Source organism: Peromyscus eremicus, chromosome 12, assembly GCF_949786415.1.
Source record: "Peromyscus eremicus chromosome 12, PerEre_H2_v1, whole genome shotgun sequence".
Classification (NCBI taxonomy): Eukaryota; Metazoa; Chordata; class Mammalia; order Rodentia; family Cricetidae; genus Peromyscus; species Peromyscus eremicus.
Window position 1 is genome coordinate 242,736 of NC_081428.1, and position 17,790 is coordinate 260,525.

At 44.0% G+C, this 17,790-nt stretch overlaps 1 protein-coding gene across 1 annotated transcript in view; it reads left to right on the top strand.

Annotated features, from left to right (window-relative positions):
• The window catches only part of C2cd2 (C2 calcium dependent domain containing 2), a 69,354-nt gene that overhangs the window by 13,128 nt on the left and 38,436 nt on the right, over nt 1-17,790 (top strand). The window contains exons 3-4 of the mRNA XM_059277546.1: nt 12,851-12,970; nt 16,434-16,538. Of these exons, the coding sequence (XP_059133529.1) occupies nt 12,851-12,970; nt 16,434-16,538 (225 nt within the window). The remainder of the gene's footprint in view (nt 1-12,850; nt 12,971-16,433; nt 16,539-17,790) is intronic.

Genomic DNA, 17,790 nt, shown 5'->3' on the forward strand with positions numbered 1-17,790 from the left:
AGTCTGAGGGGCAGTAGAGTAGAGCCAAGGGCTGGCCTGGCAGCTGAGGAGGGATAGAGGTGCAGACATTACAGCAGTCCAGCTTTAAAGGTCTTCATATTGCCAAAAAAGCAACCTCCAAAAGTGGGTAGATGAAATGCATTCCTATTAGTCCATCTATGGGGGGAATGTTCAACCAAATCCTTTGGGTGAATAGTGTTTGTACATCCTACTCAGAATTATGTCATTGACCATAGACAAAAGGGAAAAGTGGTTCAAGCTATGTGAATATATCAGTATGGACATAGAATATTACTTGGCCTCATAAATGAAGGGAAATACTGACACATCCTTCAAGGTGTGTGAAGACCTTTTGTTAAGTCGAGATATAAAAGAACAAATACAATAAGAGTTATTAAGTGAGGTTCTGGATACAGTCCATAGAGTCAAGTGCACAGGCAGAAAGTGAGAAGGGAGTGGGAGGAAGAGTTAGTATTCTGTGTGACAAACCTTCTGAAGAAATGGTTGATAGTGATGTGTCCAAGTGCTGTTCTCTGAGGTCAAGTGGGCTGGCCAGGCAGGTAGGCAGACCTTCTGCTCTTCACTCCCAGAGTAGTCGCCCTCCATTGGTTACTGGCTCTGGGTGTAGGAAGGGTGTGGCTTTGTCTTTGGAGCCCCTAGGTGGCTCTTAGCTGCACCTGACCTGTGCTCACCTATGGGAATGTGGTGTGTGTGTGTGTGTGTGTGTGTGTGTGTGTGTGTGTGTGTGTGTGTGATCTTCCTGAGCTTCTGGGAGGGTAAGACCCCTCATGTACTTGTTTTTTTGTATGTGACCTTTTTATTTTGGACAGATGCCTTGGCCAGCCACAACACATCCATTTTTAGAAAGGACTGGAGCCTGAAAATAAGCTTTTCTCATAGCATGTCTCAGTTGGAACATTACTTAATTCCTCCATTAGATGAAGACCAGAAGCATGGAAATCTCTTTTTAATATTGTTTTGGGATTGAGTATAGCTTTGCTGTGTTCTGCTTGATCATTTCCCATAGGGTGCAAATTTCCAGGGAAGTCTTTCTCAGTCTCCCCACATAGTCTTTGTGCTGTGCAGAATTATTGAGAACTTGAGGACCCCAAGTCCATGGCATAGAGAAAGAAAACTTGATTCAAAGAGTGTTCAGAAGCCCTTCTCTGCCAGCTTCCTCCATGGCCTCAGGGTTTTGTTGTTGTGTTTTGTTTTGTTTTCATCTTTCTAACTTGACCTTAGCCAAGGATACATATCTTGTGTTAAGAAAGGGAGGGGTTGGGGATTTAGATCAGTGGTGGAGTGCTTGCCTAGCAAGCACAAGGCCCTGGGTTCAGTCCTCAGCTCTGGGGAAAAAAAGGGGCGGGGGAAGGTCCTCCCAAGCCCAGCTTGTTCCATGGCTTATTATCTTCTCCTAGCTGAATAAGAGTAAGGACTGGCTACTTATGAGCTTATACAAAGGGCCTTGAACTTGGACTCTGTCCTATAGCCTTTCAAGACACCTGTGTGTCACAGTTGCAGTCTTTGCAAACATTGGTTCATTAGCAGCCCCTTCCTACAGCCCACCGTGAAATCTCTCAAGGCTTGAGAAGAGAGAAATACCAAGGATGGGGCAAGATTCAGGCCCTGCCCTCCCCACTGAGTCTGGAGCAGTCTGGTTCATGCAGGGCACTTTGGACATTGAACATGTGAATTTATCTTAGTGTCACAGACTGGGTATCTTCCCATTCAATTCAGTTCTGACCCTCACAGCTAGAAGTTAGTGTAACTGGCTGGATTCCAGGCCTGGCCCTGCTGTATACCCCATTTCTGATTGGTAGGTGACAAATTGGGGCTTCCCAGTATAGGAGCCCACATAGATTTTCTAGTGAGATCTGAGCTTGCTTTACCCAGCAGGGCTGCATAGGGGACGGCTTGACCTTGTGCCTGGTTACCAGGTGTTTGGAAGGGTCTGCACTTGGCTGTGCAGTGTGCTTTGATCTAGCAAGCAGGAGGTCTTTTGCTCCACCCCTTGACATTGTTATAAAAAGCCCTTTTGAAGAGACAGAAGGAGCCGGTGGATTTTGATCCAGATCCTTTCGAAGTTATCCTGTGTTTCTGTTTGTCTCATCTCTGTTACCTTTCTATCTACAAATTCCTTATTTTTCTCTCCTCATAGGAACCCTGTAAAAGGTGGGAGCTGGCCTCCCACATCCTAAGACCCCTTTAGTTCGACAGTTAATTGGAATGGCACACAGAACCCAGGAACACAGTTTGTGCTGTTTCCAGTTTATGAAGCTATAGACAAGTAAAAAAATGTATTCATGATGTATGTAGAGTAGGCATAGCCCCCAGGACCCTCTGGATATGGCTCTTCCCAGGACCCCCCTTCTTCACCTGAACTTGGATGGAGGCTTCAGCACTCTGAATGACTGATTATTGTTCAGTTGCTCATTGATCTGGACCTCCATTTCTCTGACTTCCCTGACCTCTTAGTCTTTCTGATCAGTCCCACCTGAAAGCTGTCTAGGGACTACCAGACACCACTTGTCTCTAGTCCATAAGAAACACTTGTTTATCTCCCACAGCAAGCCCTGAAGAGTGGTGGCATTTTCCTGTGGTAACTCTCTTCAAGGGGCATCCTGTTAGATGAAACTTCCTTCAGGCACAAGCCTGGCCCTGCTGTAATGGGCCTGGGCTGTTCTCTCCTGAGGCCTTCCTGCCTCCTCGGCTAGTCTCAGCATGTACCAACTGGTGATTTCTCTTAGACTTAATTACATACTTACAGAGGAACTAGTTCCTAACTACATTCTGTTTCCTCACATACTGGGAGAGGTCTGCTCTAGAATGTTCCACCCAGGAGACACAAGGCTCTATTTCCATACAAGAGTGGACTGGAGCCAGTCTGTCCTCCACAGTGTGCAATGTGGCCCTCCTGTGTCTCTCAGCTGTAACAGAGGCTTCCCCATCTGGTGTCTTGACAATCTAGGTGCAAAACCTGATGACAAGATCAGCCCTACAATACCTTGGCCACCCACTTAGTCACATTCCTTTAACAAGTGGGATGGGTGTTGTTTTAAACATAATGCAACCCCTGGCAGAAGAGGAGGAATTCTAAAAAGATACTGGTGTCCCTCTTGTCCACTGTCAGCCTAGGGAAACAATGAAGCCCAAAGAATTAAAACCTCTCCAGGAATCCAGTGCTCAGGGAAAAGAAAGGCTAAAGCTTAGTGCACATCAAAGGAGGAACTTGTTTCTCAGGAAGAGATTTCACACAGTGCTGACAGTTTATCAGACTTCCTGCCAGGAGAGACTGAAGCTAAGACAGTGATGGGTCAGTGATGGATGCAACAGCACCTTAAGCAGTTGTTTAGCTGTAACACACCCTTTGCCCTCTATTTAAACATCACCCTCATGTCAGGACCCTGCAGATAGACTTGGGACCACTGGACACTTTATTGGTTCCTCTTCGAAATATGGCCACAGTGGATACTTCTTTCTCTGCTTTTTTATCAGTATTTGTCACTTTAATAGGTGTATTGGAGCATGTAGCTGAGTCAGGCTATTAGGTCTGCTGGCCCAGCTTGTACCCTGAGAACTCTGCTGTAACTTGTATTTGGAAAACTTACCAGTGCCGGCAGTGGTCACACTTAGAGCCAACCTTGAAGATTGCAGATGATGTCACCTTTCTGGATGAGGGGCCTGGTGCCCTGTGATAAGCTTTAATTGACTCAAGCCCAAGTTCCTAAATGGTATAAGGACCAACTTAGGCTAAAGTTTTAAATAAAAGTGTGTGCCTGCCCAGCATTCAGGAAAGGCCCAGACAGGCAGCTGGGTTGGAATGGGTGGGTGGTTGCTCCTCACTCCAGGCCACAGGGTCTGTGTTTGTCATTTGCAAATCCTTCTCCGATTGGGCTGGACATTGAAAGCAGGGGCAGGATTCCATAGGGCCCCACAACATCCATACCTGTGATGACCTTGGGTGTGATGGGCCCAGGCTGTGTTTATTTTCATTTGGGTTCATGATACTCCTCTGTTAGAAGACAGACACAGTGCCATTGGACAGAGGGGAAATTGAGACAAGAGGTTAAGTCACTTGGCCAAAGAACAGAGCTACCAAGTTGTGGTACTCTGGCCACTATGCACAGTGTTCTCGCACCTACCCACATTTGTCAATAGAAGATTTGAAAAAGGGAGATACAACAAAAAATGAGGCATTCCATGAGATTGTGAAACCATAGTAACAAACAGCATAGAAAGTGGGGAGGCCACAGCCACCTAGGGTGTGCAGCTGGGGGTGTGCACTTATTTCTACCCTGGGGAGCACTGTGGCTCCTGCTCTGTCCATTCCTCTCTAGTTTGCAAGGGCAGTGAATTCAGCGAATTTGTCTTTATTTCTCCTAAAAGAAATCTCCATTGATCTTTTTGTTTGCTTTGTATGACTTGAAATTCCAGTCCTGCCATTAACCTGGTATGTATGCTAAAATGTTAATAGATTGTGCAATTGTTTTGAGGTGGGATCTTCCCATGGCAGGTGAAAGCTCCTCCTGGCAGGTCCCACCCTCTGGGTGCCACTGTAGTCACTGCCCAGAAGGAACATGCTGATTGGGTATTGGCATATGGTGAAATGACCCTTGGAAGCTGCTAGATCAGTTAGTTTATTGGATAGATGACAGAATGACTTGTCCCTTAATGAGAAGTACTAAGTGCCAGCAAGGAAAAGACCCAGTTCCTTTCAGCCTTCCTTTTAAAGGAAATATCTTCTCCATGTCTTTTATGTAGAATCCTTGAGGGAGAAGACTTATACACAGATGCTTCTCTGTGACGCTATATTACAGTGTCACAATCCCCCCTGAATTAAAGTAATGTCAGGAAGCCTGTCTCCTTTTTAGTTTTATACTGTTCTGATATGAGCAGAAAGCATGGCTGGAGTGAGAGTTGGAATCCAAAACAGGGAACCAGTGTGGTTCAAGCACACCCCATCTACCCAGCATGCTTTGGAGTTGGCTGCCATTTTGTTTCCAGAATTTTTCATTTTAGCACCCTGGGAAAATTCCTTATGAAATAAGCCTTCAGGTCTATAGATTGTGATTCAGTGGCAGACAGGATGCATTGGCTACTTTCTCATTACTGTGACAAAAGCAGTTCCTGACAAAAGCAGCTTAGTGGAAGGAGGGTTTGTTTATAGTTCTTTGTGTTGGAGAAGGTACGGTATGGTGGCAGGAGATGGGGGCAGCTGGTCACAGTGTATCTGCCTTCAGGAAGATAGAGATGGATGCTGGTGCTCAGCTGGCTTTTTCCTTTATTATTCCAGGACCCCAGCTGAGGGGATGGTGTTGACCGCATTCAGGGTCAACACCTTAGTCTAGAAACTAATTAATCTAGTCTAGAAACTCCCTCACAGACATACCCAGTGGCTTGTCCTATCAAGTTGACAGTTAGTGTTGCCCATTATACAGAGTGAATTGTGTAGATGTGATAATGATTAACTCTTACTTTTTAAACTGAGGACCCTCTGCTTCAGAGTAGACATTGGGTTTGATATCGTCCTCACATCTTTAAGAATATTTACAGAGGTGAGACTAGGTTGTAGAAAGACACCTGATTTGGGAACTGGTGATAATGGATCTGTAATCCAGTAGGAAATATACTTTAATGAGAAAGAAATACTCATGCCCCTCCCTTTGGCTTTCAGAGTACTAAAACAATATATACCAAGTCACTGCAATTTCCTGAGGAATCTCATGCTGAGGAAAGAAAAGGTTAAAATTCTGATGTCAGCTAGAGGAGGAACTTGCCTCCTGAAAAGGATTTCACACAATTTATCAGACTACATTGCAGGAGGAAAGGGAGCCAAGACGTTACAGGGCAGTGGCTGGTGGAATGATACCTCCACCAGGACTGCTTAACTGTGCCTGCCTCTTGCCCTCCATTTGAACCTAAACCTCCTTTCAGCCCCCACTAGGGGGGCAAGACAGACTTGAGAGGTAACTGAACCTCTTCCTTTATCTTCCTCTTCACAATATGACCACATTGAATAAGTCTCCTTTCTATGCTATTCTATTGTTTGTTTGGCTTATTGAGGATGCCAGAGCCTGCCCTCTGACCTGTCAGCTCTGGTAATGGATCTATTTCCATTTTGTTTGGTGGCTCCTTCCTTATAACATGTGATTCAAGTGAAAAATGCCCCCTAGTATCTCTTCAGATGCATTTTTTTTAGCTGTGCTCCTAGTTCCTTTAGAGGCAAAAATAATACATGATTTTGAGTTCTAGATGTTTTGAGAGGAGGCACACCATAGGTGAGCTGGGAAGGAAAGTTAAACAGTAGTGAGATTTTTAAAGGATTTGGGACTTCCTTGTTGGCAAGTAACAGCAGTGACTTTGGCAGGAATCTGGGGCTCCCCTTCTACACAAGGCACATTTCCCAGACAGGAGCTGTGTGTGTGGGTGTAAGGTGTCAAAGCCAGAGAGAAAAAAAGGAAGGAAGAAAGGAAGGAAGGAAGGAAGGAAGGAAGGAAGGAAGGAAGGAAGGAAGGAAGGAAGAGAAAAAATGGTGAACAGGCTCTGGCTGCTTTTTGCTTTTTGCTGTGACAGGGTGGTACCAGTAACCTATGCCTCTCTCCTTCACCCTTGGAAGCTACACTCTTTCATCCAGGAGTACCCTAGACATGTGCTTATCCAAGCTGTCACCTGCCTACCACAGCCACCTTGACCATTCTTGCCCTTGAAAAGGACAGTATTTAGTAGGAAGTGTAGTTAGCCTCTGTCCTGAAATGGTGTCATTGAGGGTTCTGTGGGTGCTTTGGGGAGAAAAGATCTCAGGATTCAGGCAGGTCTGTGGTGTATTTTTTATTTTATTTTATTTTACTTTATTTTATTTTATTTTATTTTATTTTATTTTATTTTATTTTATTTTATTTTATTTTATTTTATTTTATTGTTACCTAGGAAGCTCATTCCTGGGAGGCAAGTGCCAGCTTGATAGTAGATACTAATGATAATTAGCCTTTCAAAAAGCTACTGCTTGGCTTGGGAGATGGCTGTTGATAAAATGTTTGCCTTGTAAACTTGAGGACTTGAGTTCCATCCCCAGAATCTCTGCTGTTTTTTTGTTTTGTTTTGCTTTTTTGTTTAGTGGCATGTGCTTGTACTTCCAGAGCTGGAGAGGTGGAGACAGGCAGGCTATAGGAGCTGCTTTCCGTACAGCCTCCTATAATGGTTGAGCCCTAAGGCTCAGTGAGAGACCTTGTTTCAAAACAGGAAGTAGAAAGCTGGGCATGCTGGCATAAGCTTTTAATCCTAGCACTCAAGAGGCAGAGGCAGGTGGATCTCTGAGAGTTCAAGGCCAATGTGGTCTACATACACAGTGAATTCCAAGCCAGCCAAGGATACATAGTGAGACTTTGTCCTTAAAATCAAAATAAAACAAAATGAAAAACCAGGGTGGGCTGGAAGATGACTCAGTGGGAAAAGTGCCTACCGTGCAGTCATGAGGAGCTGAGTTTAGATTCCCAGAGTCCACATAGAAGTCAGGTGTGGCCGTGTCCATTATAACCCAGTGCTGTGGGCAGACAGGCTGGGGGTTTGCTGGCCAGCCAGTCTAGCAGAAATGGTGAGCTCCAGGTTCAGTGAGAGATACTGTCTCAAAAAATAGAGAAGCAATTGAGTAGGACGGCCAACATCAACCTCTGGCTTTCCCACTTGCCTGGGTGGGTTAGCACATCTGCACACATTCATAAACCACACATGCAAGCTTGTATGCATTTATGCACTGACATTCCAGAACAGATACTTGGAACCCCAGCCAGAAGGACCAAAAAACTATGCTTAGTCAGGGCCACATAATTCTCACTGAGGGGCTAACTAGAAAGCCTAGTTATCATCTTTGGGGGAGCTCTAGATTCTCTACCAGGTCTCTGCTCCTCATAGACCCTGTAGTAGGTGTCAGCTCTGGGTATTCTGGACCTTTAAGATGGCTGGCAAGTTGTCAGGGTCCCTCTAACATCTACAGGGATCCTGCTTACTGCTGTTCGGTTGAGAGGCCTGAAAACGAAGCCTTCTGTGTGGGTTGGGGGAATTAATCCTTATCATAGATCGCCATTAATATGGGTAAAGAAGATTACCAACTTAAAACCATTTTGTTCTTCTCCATTTAACAAATGAGGCATTGTGGCTTTTGGGTGGCAGAGGTGGAACTCGGGGAGGGGTTCAGCCCCTGATGGCTGTTTGTCCACTGAGAGCTGTTTGATTTGACTAGCACATCAGAATGTTGAGGTAAGCCAGGTGTGGCCCATGCCTGTCATTTCAGCTACTCAGGTGACCAAGGCAAGAGGAGTGTCATGGGTTTGAGATGAGCCTGAATTACATAGTGAGCTACAAGCCATGCTGAGCTACAAAGCGCTTTTAAATTTAAAAAAAAAAATATGATTAAGAGAAGTGTTGTGACATGCGCCTAAAATCCCAGCATGTGAGGCTGAGGCAGAAGAGTGGAGAGTTCCACTGCCTGCCTCAGCTATGTAGTTAGTTCAGGTCAGCCTGGACTAGAGTGAGACCTTGTCTAAAGAAAAAAAAAAGAAAGAAAAAAGGGAAGAACAGCTTCTTACTCCACACAACTGATGGTGGGCTCAGACAGCATGTTTAATGAGCTTTTAGGGTATACACAGGAGGCAATAACAAAGGCCAGTGTGCATGGCTATTGGGCTACAATAGGGCTGGGGAAGATCTGGGCTGCCATTAAAAGACTTTCCAACCTGAAGAAATCCCATTAGTAATTCTGCTAGTTATGGGGCTAGGGGAGGTGAGTGGCATCTCAGTCCCTTTTCCTGTGGCTGTGGTAAAATATCTGACAAAAACAGCTTAAGGGAGAAAGGGTTTGTTTGGGATCATTTGTCATCTACATTCAGAAGGCAGAGTGATGAATGCTCAGCTAGCTTCTTTTTATGCTGTTCAAGACTCAAGCCAGGAACCTCTACTGGTCTCCTTTATAATGGGTCTGTCCACCTCAATTAATTTAACCCAGATATCCTCACAGGCATGCCCAAGGGCTAACCTAATCTAAACGATCCCTCATGAGTGTGTGTGTGTGGGGACGGGTGGGGTGGAAGAAGCTTCTCTACCTAGATGGTTCTAGACCCTGTCAAGTTTACAGCTAACATTGACCACCATAAGTGGCTAATCATGAGCTTCCAAGTCTTGTGTTCTAGAAGTCTTCAGGTCCCTTGAATTTAGTTATTGGCCTTATTGCTTCCTAGTTTTACCCAAGTACTTAGATGCTCTGTGTCTCTCAAGGGATGGTTGTTGGGCAGCTTTATGTGTCCTTGGAAACCAAAGCTTATGAGGTTTAAAGCACACCTCCCCACCCCAAGCCAACAGTGTTTTTAGTACAGTGTACTAATGTAGAAGTTCTAGACCTTGACAATGATGCAGCAAGCCCTCATCTGTTTTATTGTTGTTTTATTTTCAAGCAGTAAAAGGCACAGGCCCTGGGAACAGTGACATTTCCCTGAATCAGTCATTGGTCCGTGGAGTCTCTCTGCTATCAAAATTTCCAGAAAGGATTGTTTATAGAACATTTATTTTTAACATGAATCAGCAACATTTCTTATCCAAACATTTTTTTGTTGTTGTTTTTGTTCCAACCCTCTGTGAACTCTGGGGATGGGGAAGACATACTAGTCCCTGTCGTCCATCTTTTGAGAGCAGTGTCACAGAAATGGATGAAAGAAAGATGAACCAGTTTCTTCTAGAATTGAGAAGCAAGGTAGTTTTTTTTAGGTAAACTAGTGCTAGGCCTGTGTACTCAGGACTCCTAGATTCCAGAACCTGCCTTAATGGGCTCAGAGCACACAAAGGTTATGTTAGAGTATGTGTGTTGGAGGAGGGAGGTGGTGGCAGAAGAGAGCTGTGTATGGGAGGCTAGGGATAAAAGAAGAGAGAGGAGGTGGATGGCCTAGCTCTGAACCTTGTGAATCAGGCCTAGCAAAGTATTTATTTTCATAATCTTTCTGCTTTGTGTGTTAGATTCTGAGAAATACGCCAGAGAATTAAAAACTTTTCTGTCTCCCAAAGTGAACCTCAGGGTTAGGGTCAATTATTCCTTGGGGGAAGGCAGAGATCTATCCTGTGTTATCTTCAGACTTCCAGTGGCTCACTGCCAGCTTCTAGGCTGCCTAGCCACCCTATTGTGTAATACCCAGCATGCCCTGTTGCTGCAGCCCCTAAATACCTGGCATCTAGCCTTGGTGTACACTGGGCATGCCCAGGGTTCTATCAGGCATGGTTGGAGTCTAACTTATAAGATCTGCTCCCCAAAAAACATTGCATTATTTTGTTCATAAAAATCACCCCTCTGAAGTGCCTTATTAGATTGTGGTTTGGTTTATTGTTGATGTAATTACTTATCTCTTTATTTTAGAACTTTGTTCTAAAATACAAGTTCATTTTATATTTGAGCTCATGTTGTAATTCTATTTTTGTTAGACTTATTTAATTTTATAATTACTTAATATGTATGTTTTAAAATTATTCTAACATTAAAAATAATAATATGCTGAAATTATTTGTATAGAAATAAATTTTATGTACTGGATAAATCTTTAATATTTTTCTTCATCAATGCATGTTAAATTTTTTGTTTTGTTTTGTTTTTTTGCTTTTTGAGACTGGGTTTCTCTGTGTAGCCCTGGTTGTCCTGCAACTCGCTCTATAGACCAGGCTGGCCTCAAACTCAGAGATCCACTTACCTCTGCCTCCTGAGTGCTGGTTTTAAAGGTGTGTGCCACCACGCCTGGCTAATATTTAAATTTTTACTTTTAATACCTATGACATATTCTTTTTTCTTTTTCTTCTTTTACTTTTTATTTATTCTTTGTGTCTTTCACATCGTGCATCTCGATCTCTTTCATTTCCCCATCTCTTCGTATCCCTCCTCTGCCCTTGCAACCTCCCCTGCAAAATGAAATAAAATAAAATTTAAGAGAATAAAAAAGGAAAATCAATCTCATCATGGAAGCTGTAGTGTGATGCAGTGAGCCACACAGTAAACCCTCTTATCCATATGTCTTTACTTGCAAGTGTTCATTGCAAAGAGTCACTGGTCTGGTTCAAGGCTTCTGGTTTCTGCTATACTACCAATGCTGGGCCCTTACAAGATGCAGGGCCCACTTGTTGCAGTGTTGCAGCTGGTAAAGGGTCAGCTCCCTCACCAGCTGGAGGCAGCAGGGGCGAGTGCATTTTTTCCTTGCCTCCACCACTGCACCACAGATGAGGGAGGCATACCAGCTATGCCCCTCTCACACCCTTAGGGCTGGCTCGCCCGGGCCCCTGTCTACAGGGTCAACTCTACTGTGGTGCCTAGGTGAGGCACAGGGCCTGTTCTTTCAAGTGCTGCAGCTGGTAAGGGGTTGAGTGAGGTCCCCCACCCAGTTCTCTCTAGTGTTGCTGCCAGTGAGGGGACAGAGCAAACTCTGTACGGCTCTATCCTCTCAGCCTTCAGTGGCATCAGGAGCCATGGACATCAACACAGACTATGTCTGTATCAGGGCCATGAACCCAGACATGGGACCCAGCAGCAGCCCAGGCCCAGACATCACATGGCCCTGGGTGGCAATCAGGCCACCCACATCAGCCATTACTCATTGCTTTTACCTCTTCAGGTATGTCTCTGTCCACAGGACATGAACCATTCTGTCTCTCTCTCTTTCTCCCATACCACACCATACATAATAGTGCCAGTCTGACTAGCACCACAAAGTGCCAGGTGGGCCCATGTTTTCTCCTTGGAGCCCTGGGAAGACTGCCCTGGACCTGTGTATGGGTCTCCTTATCTCACTCACTCTGTCATGGTACTGGCCAGGACTATGCTTTTTCCTCGGAGCCCAAGGTGGTCCACCACAGGCCTGCTTGTGGGTCTCATCCCACTCAGTCCATCATTGACTTATTTTCTTTTAAAGGCTTACTTTTAGCAAAAGGCAGCAAACGGCTTTTCTCTACATGAGGGTACAAATGTCTAGGGCTTAAAAAATAAGTTCATTTATTATTTGTGTGTGGTGTGATGTGTGTGTGGTGTGGTCTGTGTGGTGTGTGTATGTGTGTGTGTGTAGGTCAGAGGCAACTTGATGTGTTTATCTAAGTTGTTCTATTACCAATAAAGACTCGGGAGCCAAATATTGGGGTGAAAATCTGATAGATAAGCAGCAGAGGAGTAACCAGCTAACCTCTACACACTTCCCAGATCCATGAAATCTCTAAGTCCTTCCCTGCTCCTTCCTGTGTGTCTTCTCTATCCATATTTCTGGCTTCTCTCTATGGCTAATTCCAGTCAGCCAGTAGCTGGCTCCGCCCCCTGATTCAAGGTTAACTTTATTAACTCCATCTCTGGATGTCACAGTATGATCAAATATCCTGCAACAGCAACAAGTAGATGTTGGTTTTCTGCCTACACCTTGTCAATCCTGAAGATGGAACTCATGTTTTTAGGCCTGATGGTAAGCGCCTTTACGTGGTGATCCATCTCAATGGCCCTGTCTTGGTAATTTGAAAGCAGCCATTGGGGAAAAATACATAACGGTGATTTTTTAAAGGAAAAAAAAAACCTTCATTATATATGGAAAAAGCATGACAACTAGATTTAAGCAGGACAGAACTTGGATCTTGAGAATCCATCAGGAATTGAGTGTCTGAGGCAGTGTCTAGTTTTTTTTAATTGTTTCACGGTAGAAAAGATGTGCATCTGAGTATTTATCCAAGATTGAGACTCAAAGTTCTTTCCTTGATAACATAGAAAGTCTAGGTTATTCAGCGAAATGAAGGTGTCTATGGTAAGAACTGTCCTTGCTGTCCTCTGAAGATCCCATGTACCCTGTCTCTCCAGGTGGTGATCTGTCATGTGGTGGGTGAGACCCTTCAGTTCTTGGTCAGTGCAGGGCCTGCCTCCACAACCAGTTCAGAATGCCAGCTGTATGATGTCCGGCTTTCACCATTTCATTTAAAGGTAAGGCTGTGTAGGTGCTGTCAGTCACAAGAAATTCATGGTTGTAGCAGGAATCTTAGAGAGTCTTATTAATAAAATCAAACCTGAGGCCAGTTATTGGGGTGAACACTGGAAGATCAGAGAGACAGAACAAGCCACAGCTAACCTCACCTGGCCAACTTCTCAGTTGATCTTGTTTCCTCAGACTGGAAGCCTGTGTGTCCTCATATCTGAATGGCTCTCAGCTGAACTGTGCTGCTCAAAACCTAAAAGCTTGAATGCTTAACCAGCCAAATGCTTCTAGTTCCTAGTCTTTACACCTTATATACCTTTCTGCTTTCTGCTATCTCTCCCTGGGATTAAAGGCGTGAGTCACCATGCTTGGCTATATCCTTGAACACATGGATTTCTGCCTCTGGAATGCTAGGATTAAAGGCATGTGCTACCACTGCCTAACTTCTGTGTTTAATATTGTGACTATTCTGTCTCTGACCCCAGATTTGTTTATTAGAGTGCACAATATTTTGGGGAGCACAATACTACCATACATGGTAGATATAACTTTGTGTTTCTTGCCATAGGAGGGACACAGGGAGGATTCATCCATGCTGAGTTACAGAGTTCTGAGTCTCATGTTCTTATTAATTATGAGTCAGGTCATTCATCATCTTTAAACTGTAAGCCACCATGAAAATGACTCAGAACATGTAAGGTCTGTACCCAGCATGGATGATGAGTCCCAACAGCTATAAATGGAGAGCCCCCTTCTCTAGTTCCTCTCAGCCTATATACTCTCTGAGGCCATGTGGAATTAGGACAGAATTATGTATAACTGGTTTGGGGAAGTAACTAGATATTGGGTGAGGGTCCTGTAACCTACCCCGCCTCTCCTATGAGGAAATGTCAGCATTCTGCAAGCCCAGCTTTGATGATCTTTTGCAAGCAGATACAGATGATGAAAATGGGGCAGCTTGACTCTGAAGATAGCTTTGTTCAATAGGACCTTGAGGGTTATAGGACTGCAGGCTTATGTTCCTGTTGGCTATACATTAGCTGTAAAGAGCTCATATACCAACCACCTCACTCTTTGCTTGGTCACTGTGCCTTATACTTTTTCAACTCAGTCACCATGGGTGTAGTCCTCAAACCATACCTATCGGACCATTCTCCTGCTAGCCTCTCTTAGTGTTAAGGATGCTTATAATTGCTTTTGGTAATCTGGAGACATTAAGATGTTCTCACCACCTTAAGGTCCAGGCCCTAATCATACCTACCAAGTCCCTTTTACTATGTCTGGCCCTATATATAAGGCTCCAGGATGAAGACCTGGCCATGTTTCCATGATTCTGCCACCTCTACATGAGTAGGACTATTCAATATAGGGGACCAGCTGAGGCTGCTGGAGTGGCTCAGGTGAGAGGGGCAAGAGTTCCATATATAGTCCCAGAGACATTTGAACACGGGCACTGGCCATGCCCAGCACTGAAGACAAGTGTCCTGGGTCCCTTCTCTCTCCACTCTCCTATGCCTTCATGACAGAAAGAGAAGCACAGAGCACAGTGAGTTCCTTATTTAAATAAGGCTGCAGAGTGTCAGTGACACCTGGCCTGGGGGACTGCCTGGGCAGACGAGAGGCTGGAAAGGAGTTTGGGAGGAGGTCTTCACATTCATTCTGAAAGAACATTGTAGACCAAGGCAGAAGCTGAGCCATTGTCTGTAAGAACAAGTGACTAAAGGAACACACACAAGGGGCTAGGACAGTAGTTAAAAGTCCATGCTGTTCTTGCAGGTGACCTGGGTTTGGTTTTCAGCATCCTCATGGTAGTTTACAATCTTTCATAACTGCAGTTCTAGGGGCCATCTCACCTCTTCTGGCCTCCAGGGGCTCCAAGCATACACACAGGCAACTCATACACATTATTGTAATTACTTTTCTATTGCTGTAATAAAGTACCATGACTAAAAGCAACTTGGGGAGGAGAGGGTTCATTCTAGCTTACAACTCTGTGGTCTGAAAAAAGATTTTTCCATCACTTGGCAACAAGCCAAGGGAATTATAAAGAAATGTCCTACTTGTTCTTTGTAAAACTAAACTGTACTAGCTGCAGGAAGTAACCTGAAGGGTACTCAAAAAAATGAAATTTGGCAAATGGATGTGTTTAATTTTGCAGAGTTCAGAAAATTAAAGTATGTACACTATGCCATAGATACATATTCAGGATTTCAATGGGCAAAAGGCTGATTCTATAATTATACATTTATTAGAAGTTATGGCCTGGTGATACCTGTACAAATTAAGACTGACAGTGCTCCAGCATATGTCTCTAGTAAAATTAAACAGTTTTCTGTATATTATAACATAAAGCATATTACAGATATACCATATAACCCTACAGGGCAAACAGTTATAGAAAGATCTAATCTCACTTTAAAAGATATGCTTAATAAACAGAAAGGGGTAATAAAGACCCCCAGAGACAGATTGAACAATGCTTTATTAACTTCAGTTTTTTAATGCTAATAAGAAAGGAACAACAGTTGCGGAGAGGCATTGGATAATAGAAAAAAAAATGCTGACTTAAATCAGCCTGTATACTTTAAAGATGTGATGACCTCAGAATGAAAACTAGGATATGTATTACATTGGGGAAGGGGTTTTGCTTTTGTTTGCACAGGAGGAGAAAGGCTATGGTTATCATCAAAATTGATAAAGATAAGATTTGAACAGGAGAGACCTCTTGATTAAAAGAGGCAATAGTTCATCAAACGACATGACCATTCAATCTAAACTAATGTATAAGACTAACAAATGCCTTTCATTTGATTGATATAACTTGCCAAAAAGGAAATTTTCCCCAAAGTTAGGGTTGGGGCAGGGTTTTGATTTTGTCTTTCCAGGAAAATAAAGGCATCCAACTAAGGAATCTCATTCCATCATTGAAGGAAGTCAGGGTAGAAGTTCAAGGTAGGAGCTTGGAGGCAGGAGCTGATGCAGAGGCTATGGAGGGGTGCTGCTTACTGGCTTGCTCCCCATGGCTTGCTAGCCTGCTTTCTTATACAACCCAGGACTACCTACCCAGGGGTAGCACTGCCCATAATGGACTGTGCTCTCCCACATCAATCTTTAACCAAAATCCCCACAGGCTTGCCTATAGGCTAATCTGATGTGGGCATTTCAAAGTATGCCTAGGTTTGGGCCAAGTTGACAAAAATCAACCAGCAAACTCATAAAATAAAAATAAATCTTAAAAAATGACTACACAGAGAACACCAGTGCACATGTACACAGCACAAGCATATACATATAATATACATGCACACCTCATACAGACATAGTACACACATGCAGTATGTACACACATACAGCACATATACATAAAATGTGCATGTACGTGGCACATATGCATGCACACATGAGTTAATTAAGGATCAAGTGAAGAGCTCAACTATCCAATAACTGTTTCTTGGTGGTTTGTTCTCATAGATGGAATTCCACATGGAGGAGAAGAGAGAAGACATTCAGATCAGGTGGTCATTCACCCATACACCAGAAACAGCCATCAAGATCCAGCCCCAGGCCCCGGGGGAGGTCAGTCCGTAAGTTTTTGTCATTCTTTCACTGGTTTAAGGATGCATGGCTAGAGCATGTCTCAAATTGGGCATCTCTAAGATGGGCAGCCCCTGCCAGCCATTCTCCTAATACTGACCTAGGCCACAAGAGACAGGGCACTGTGGGGACAGCTTTGATGGAGAGGATACTTTCCTTTCCACTTTCTGGGGCCTCAGCATATGAGGACAGAAACTGGGGTGCAGTGAGTGTGTGTGAAAAGTGCCCTGGAGTCACTTTTCTTTGCTGGACCTGGAATCCTTCCTGTGGCTTTCACAAAATTCCCTTGTAGTTCTGCTCTGTTTCAACTAGGCCAGCCACTGAGCCTCATCACAGCAGAGCTATGTGGGCCTTGTAGTGTGTTTGCTAATAAAGACTTTCCTTCTCCTCCTTCGTTTCTCTTTTGTCTTTTTTCTCTGATGCTGGGAATGGAACCCAGGGCCCTGAACATGCTAAACAAGTGTTCTACCCCAGTCTTGTCAGTATTTTAGGCTTTATGTTTTGACATAGATGTATGCAGTATGTGGGTTTGGTTGGTTTGGCTTTGATTTGGTTTGAGCTGGTAAGTTTGACACACACACACACACACACATACACATACTACTGACTAAGGTAAATTAACTAATATCAGATTGGTAACACAGCTACGGGGGTGGGAGAGGAATGACTCAAGGAATCTTGAACTCAGAATGGTCCCCTTCTCAGTAGAAGAGATTGAACATGTCAGGGCTTGTCTGGTGGACTGCAGGCCCACAAATGATATCATTGTCTGAGAGAAGCAAATAGCAGAAGGAAGGAAGATGAATAGAGAATGATTTGGGGTGGGGCACCCCTTCCTTCTCTTTCTTTTTGCTGTTTGCTTCTCTGATGATGGCATCATGTGTCCATGCCTGCAGTACACACAGGCAAGCTCAGCCATGCTGAATTTCTTAATGCGAAGAAGGACACCATTCTGTGGGATTCCTTGAGTCATTTCTCCCATGGGTAACTGTATTACCAATCTGATATTGATTCATTTGCCTCAGTAAATGTTCAGGTATAGAATTTCCCCATCTTTGTTGATTTACATATTTATTTTATTTTTTATATAATTTGGTTTGCCCACATGTGTGTCTGTGTATGATGTGTGTGCAGTGCTTGCAGAGGCCAGAAGAAGGCACTGAATCTCTAGGGACTGATGTTAGGAAAGGTTGTGAGCTATCTTCTGGGTGCTGGGAATCAAATAGGTCCTCCA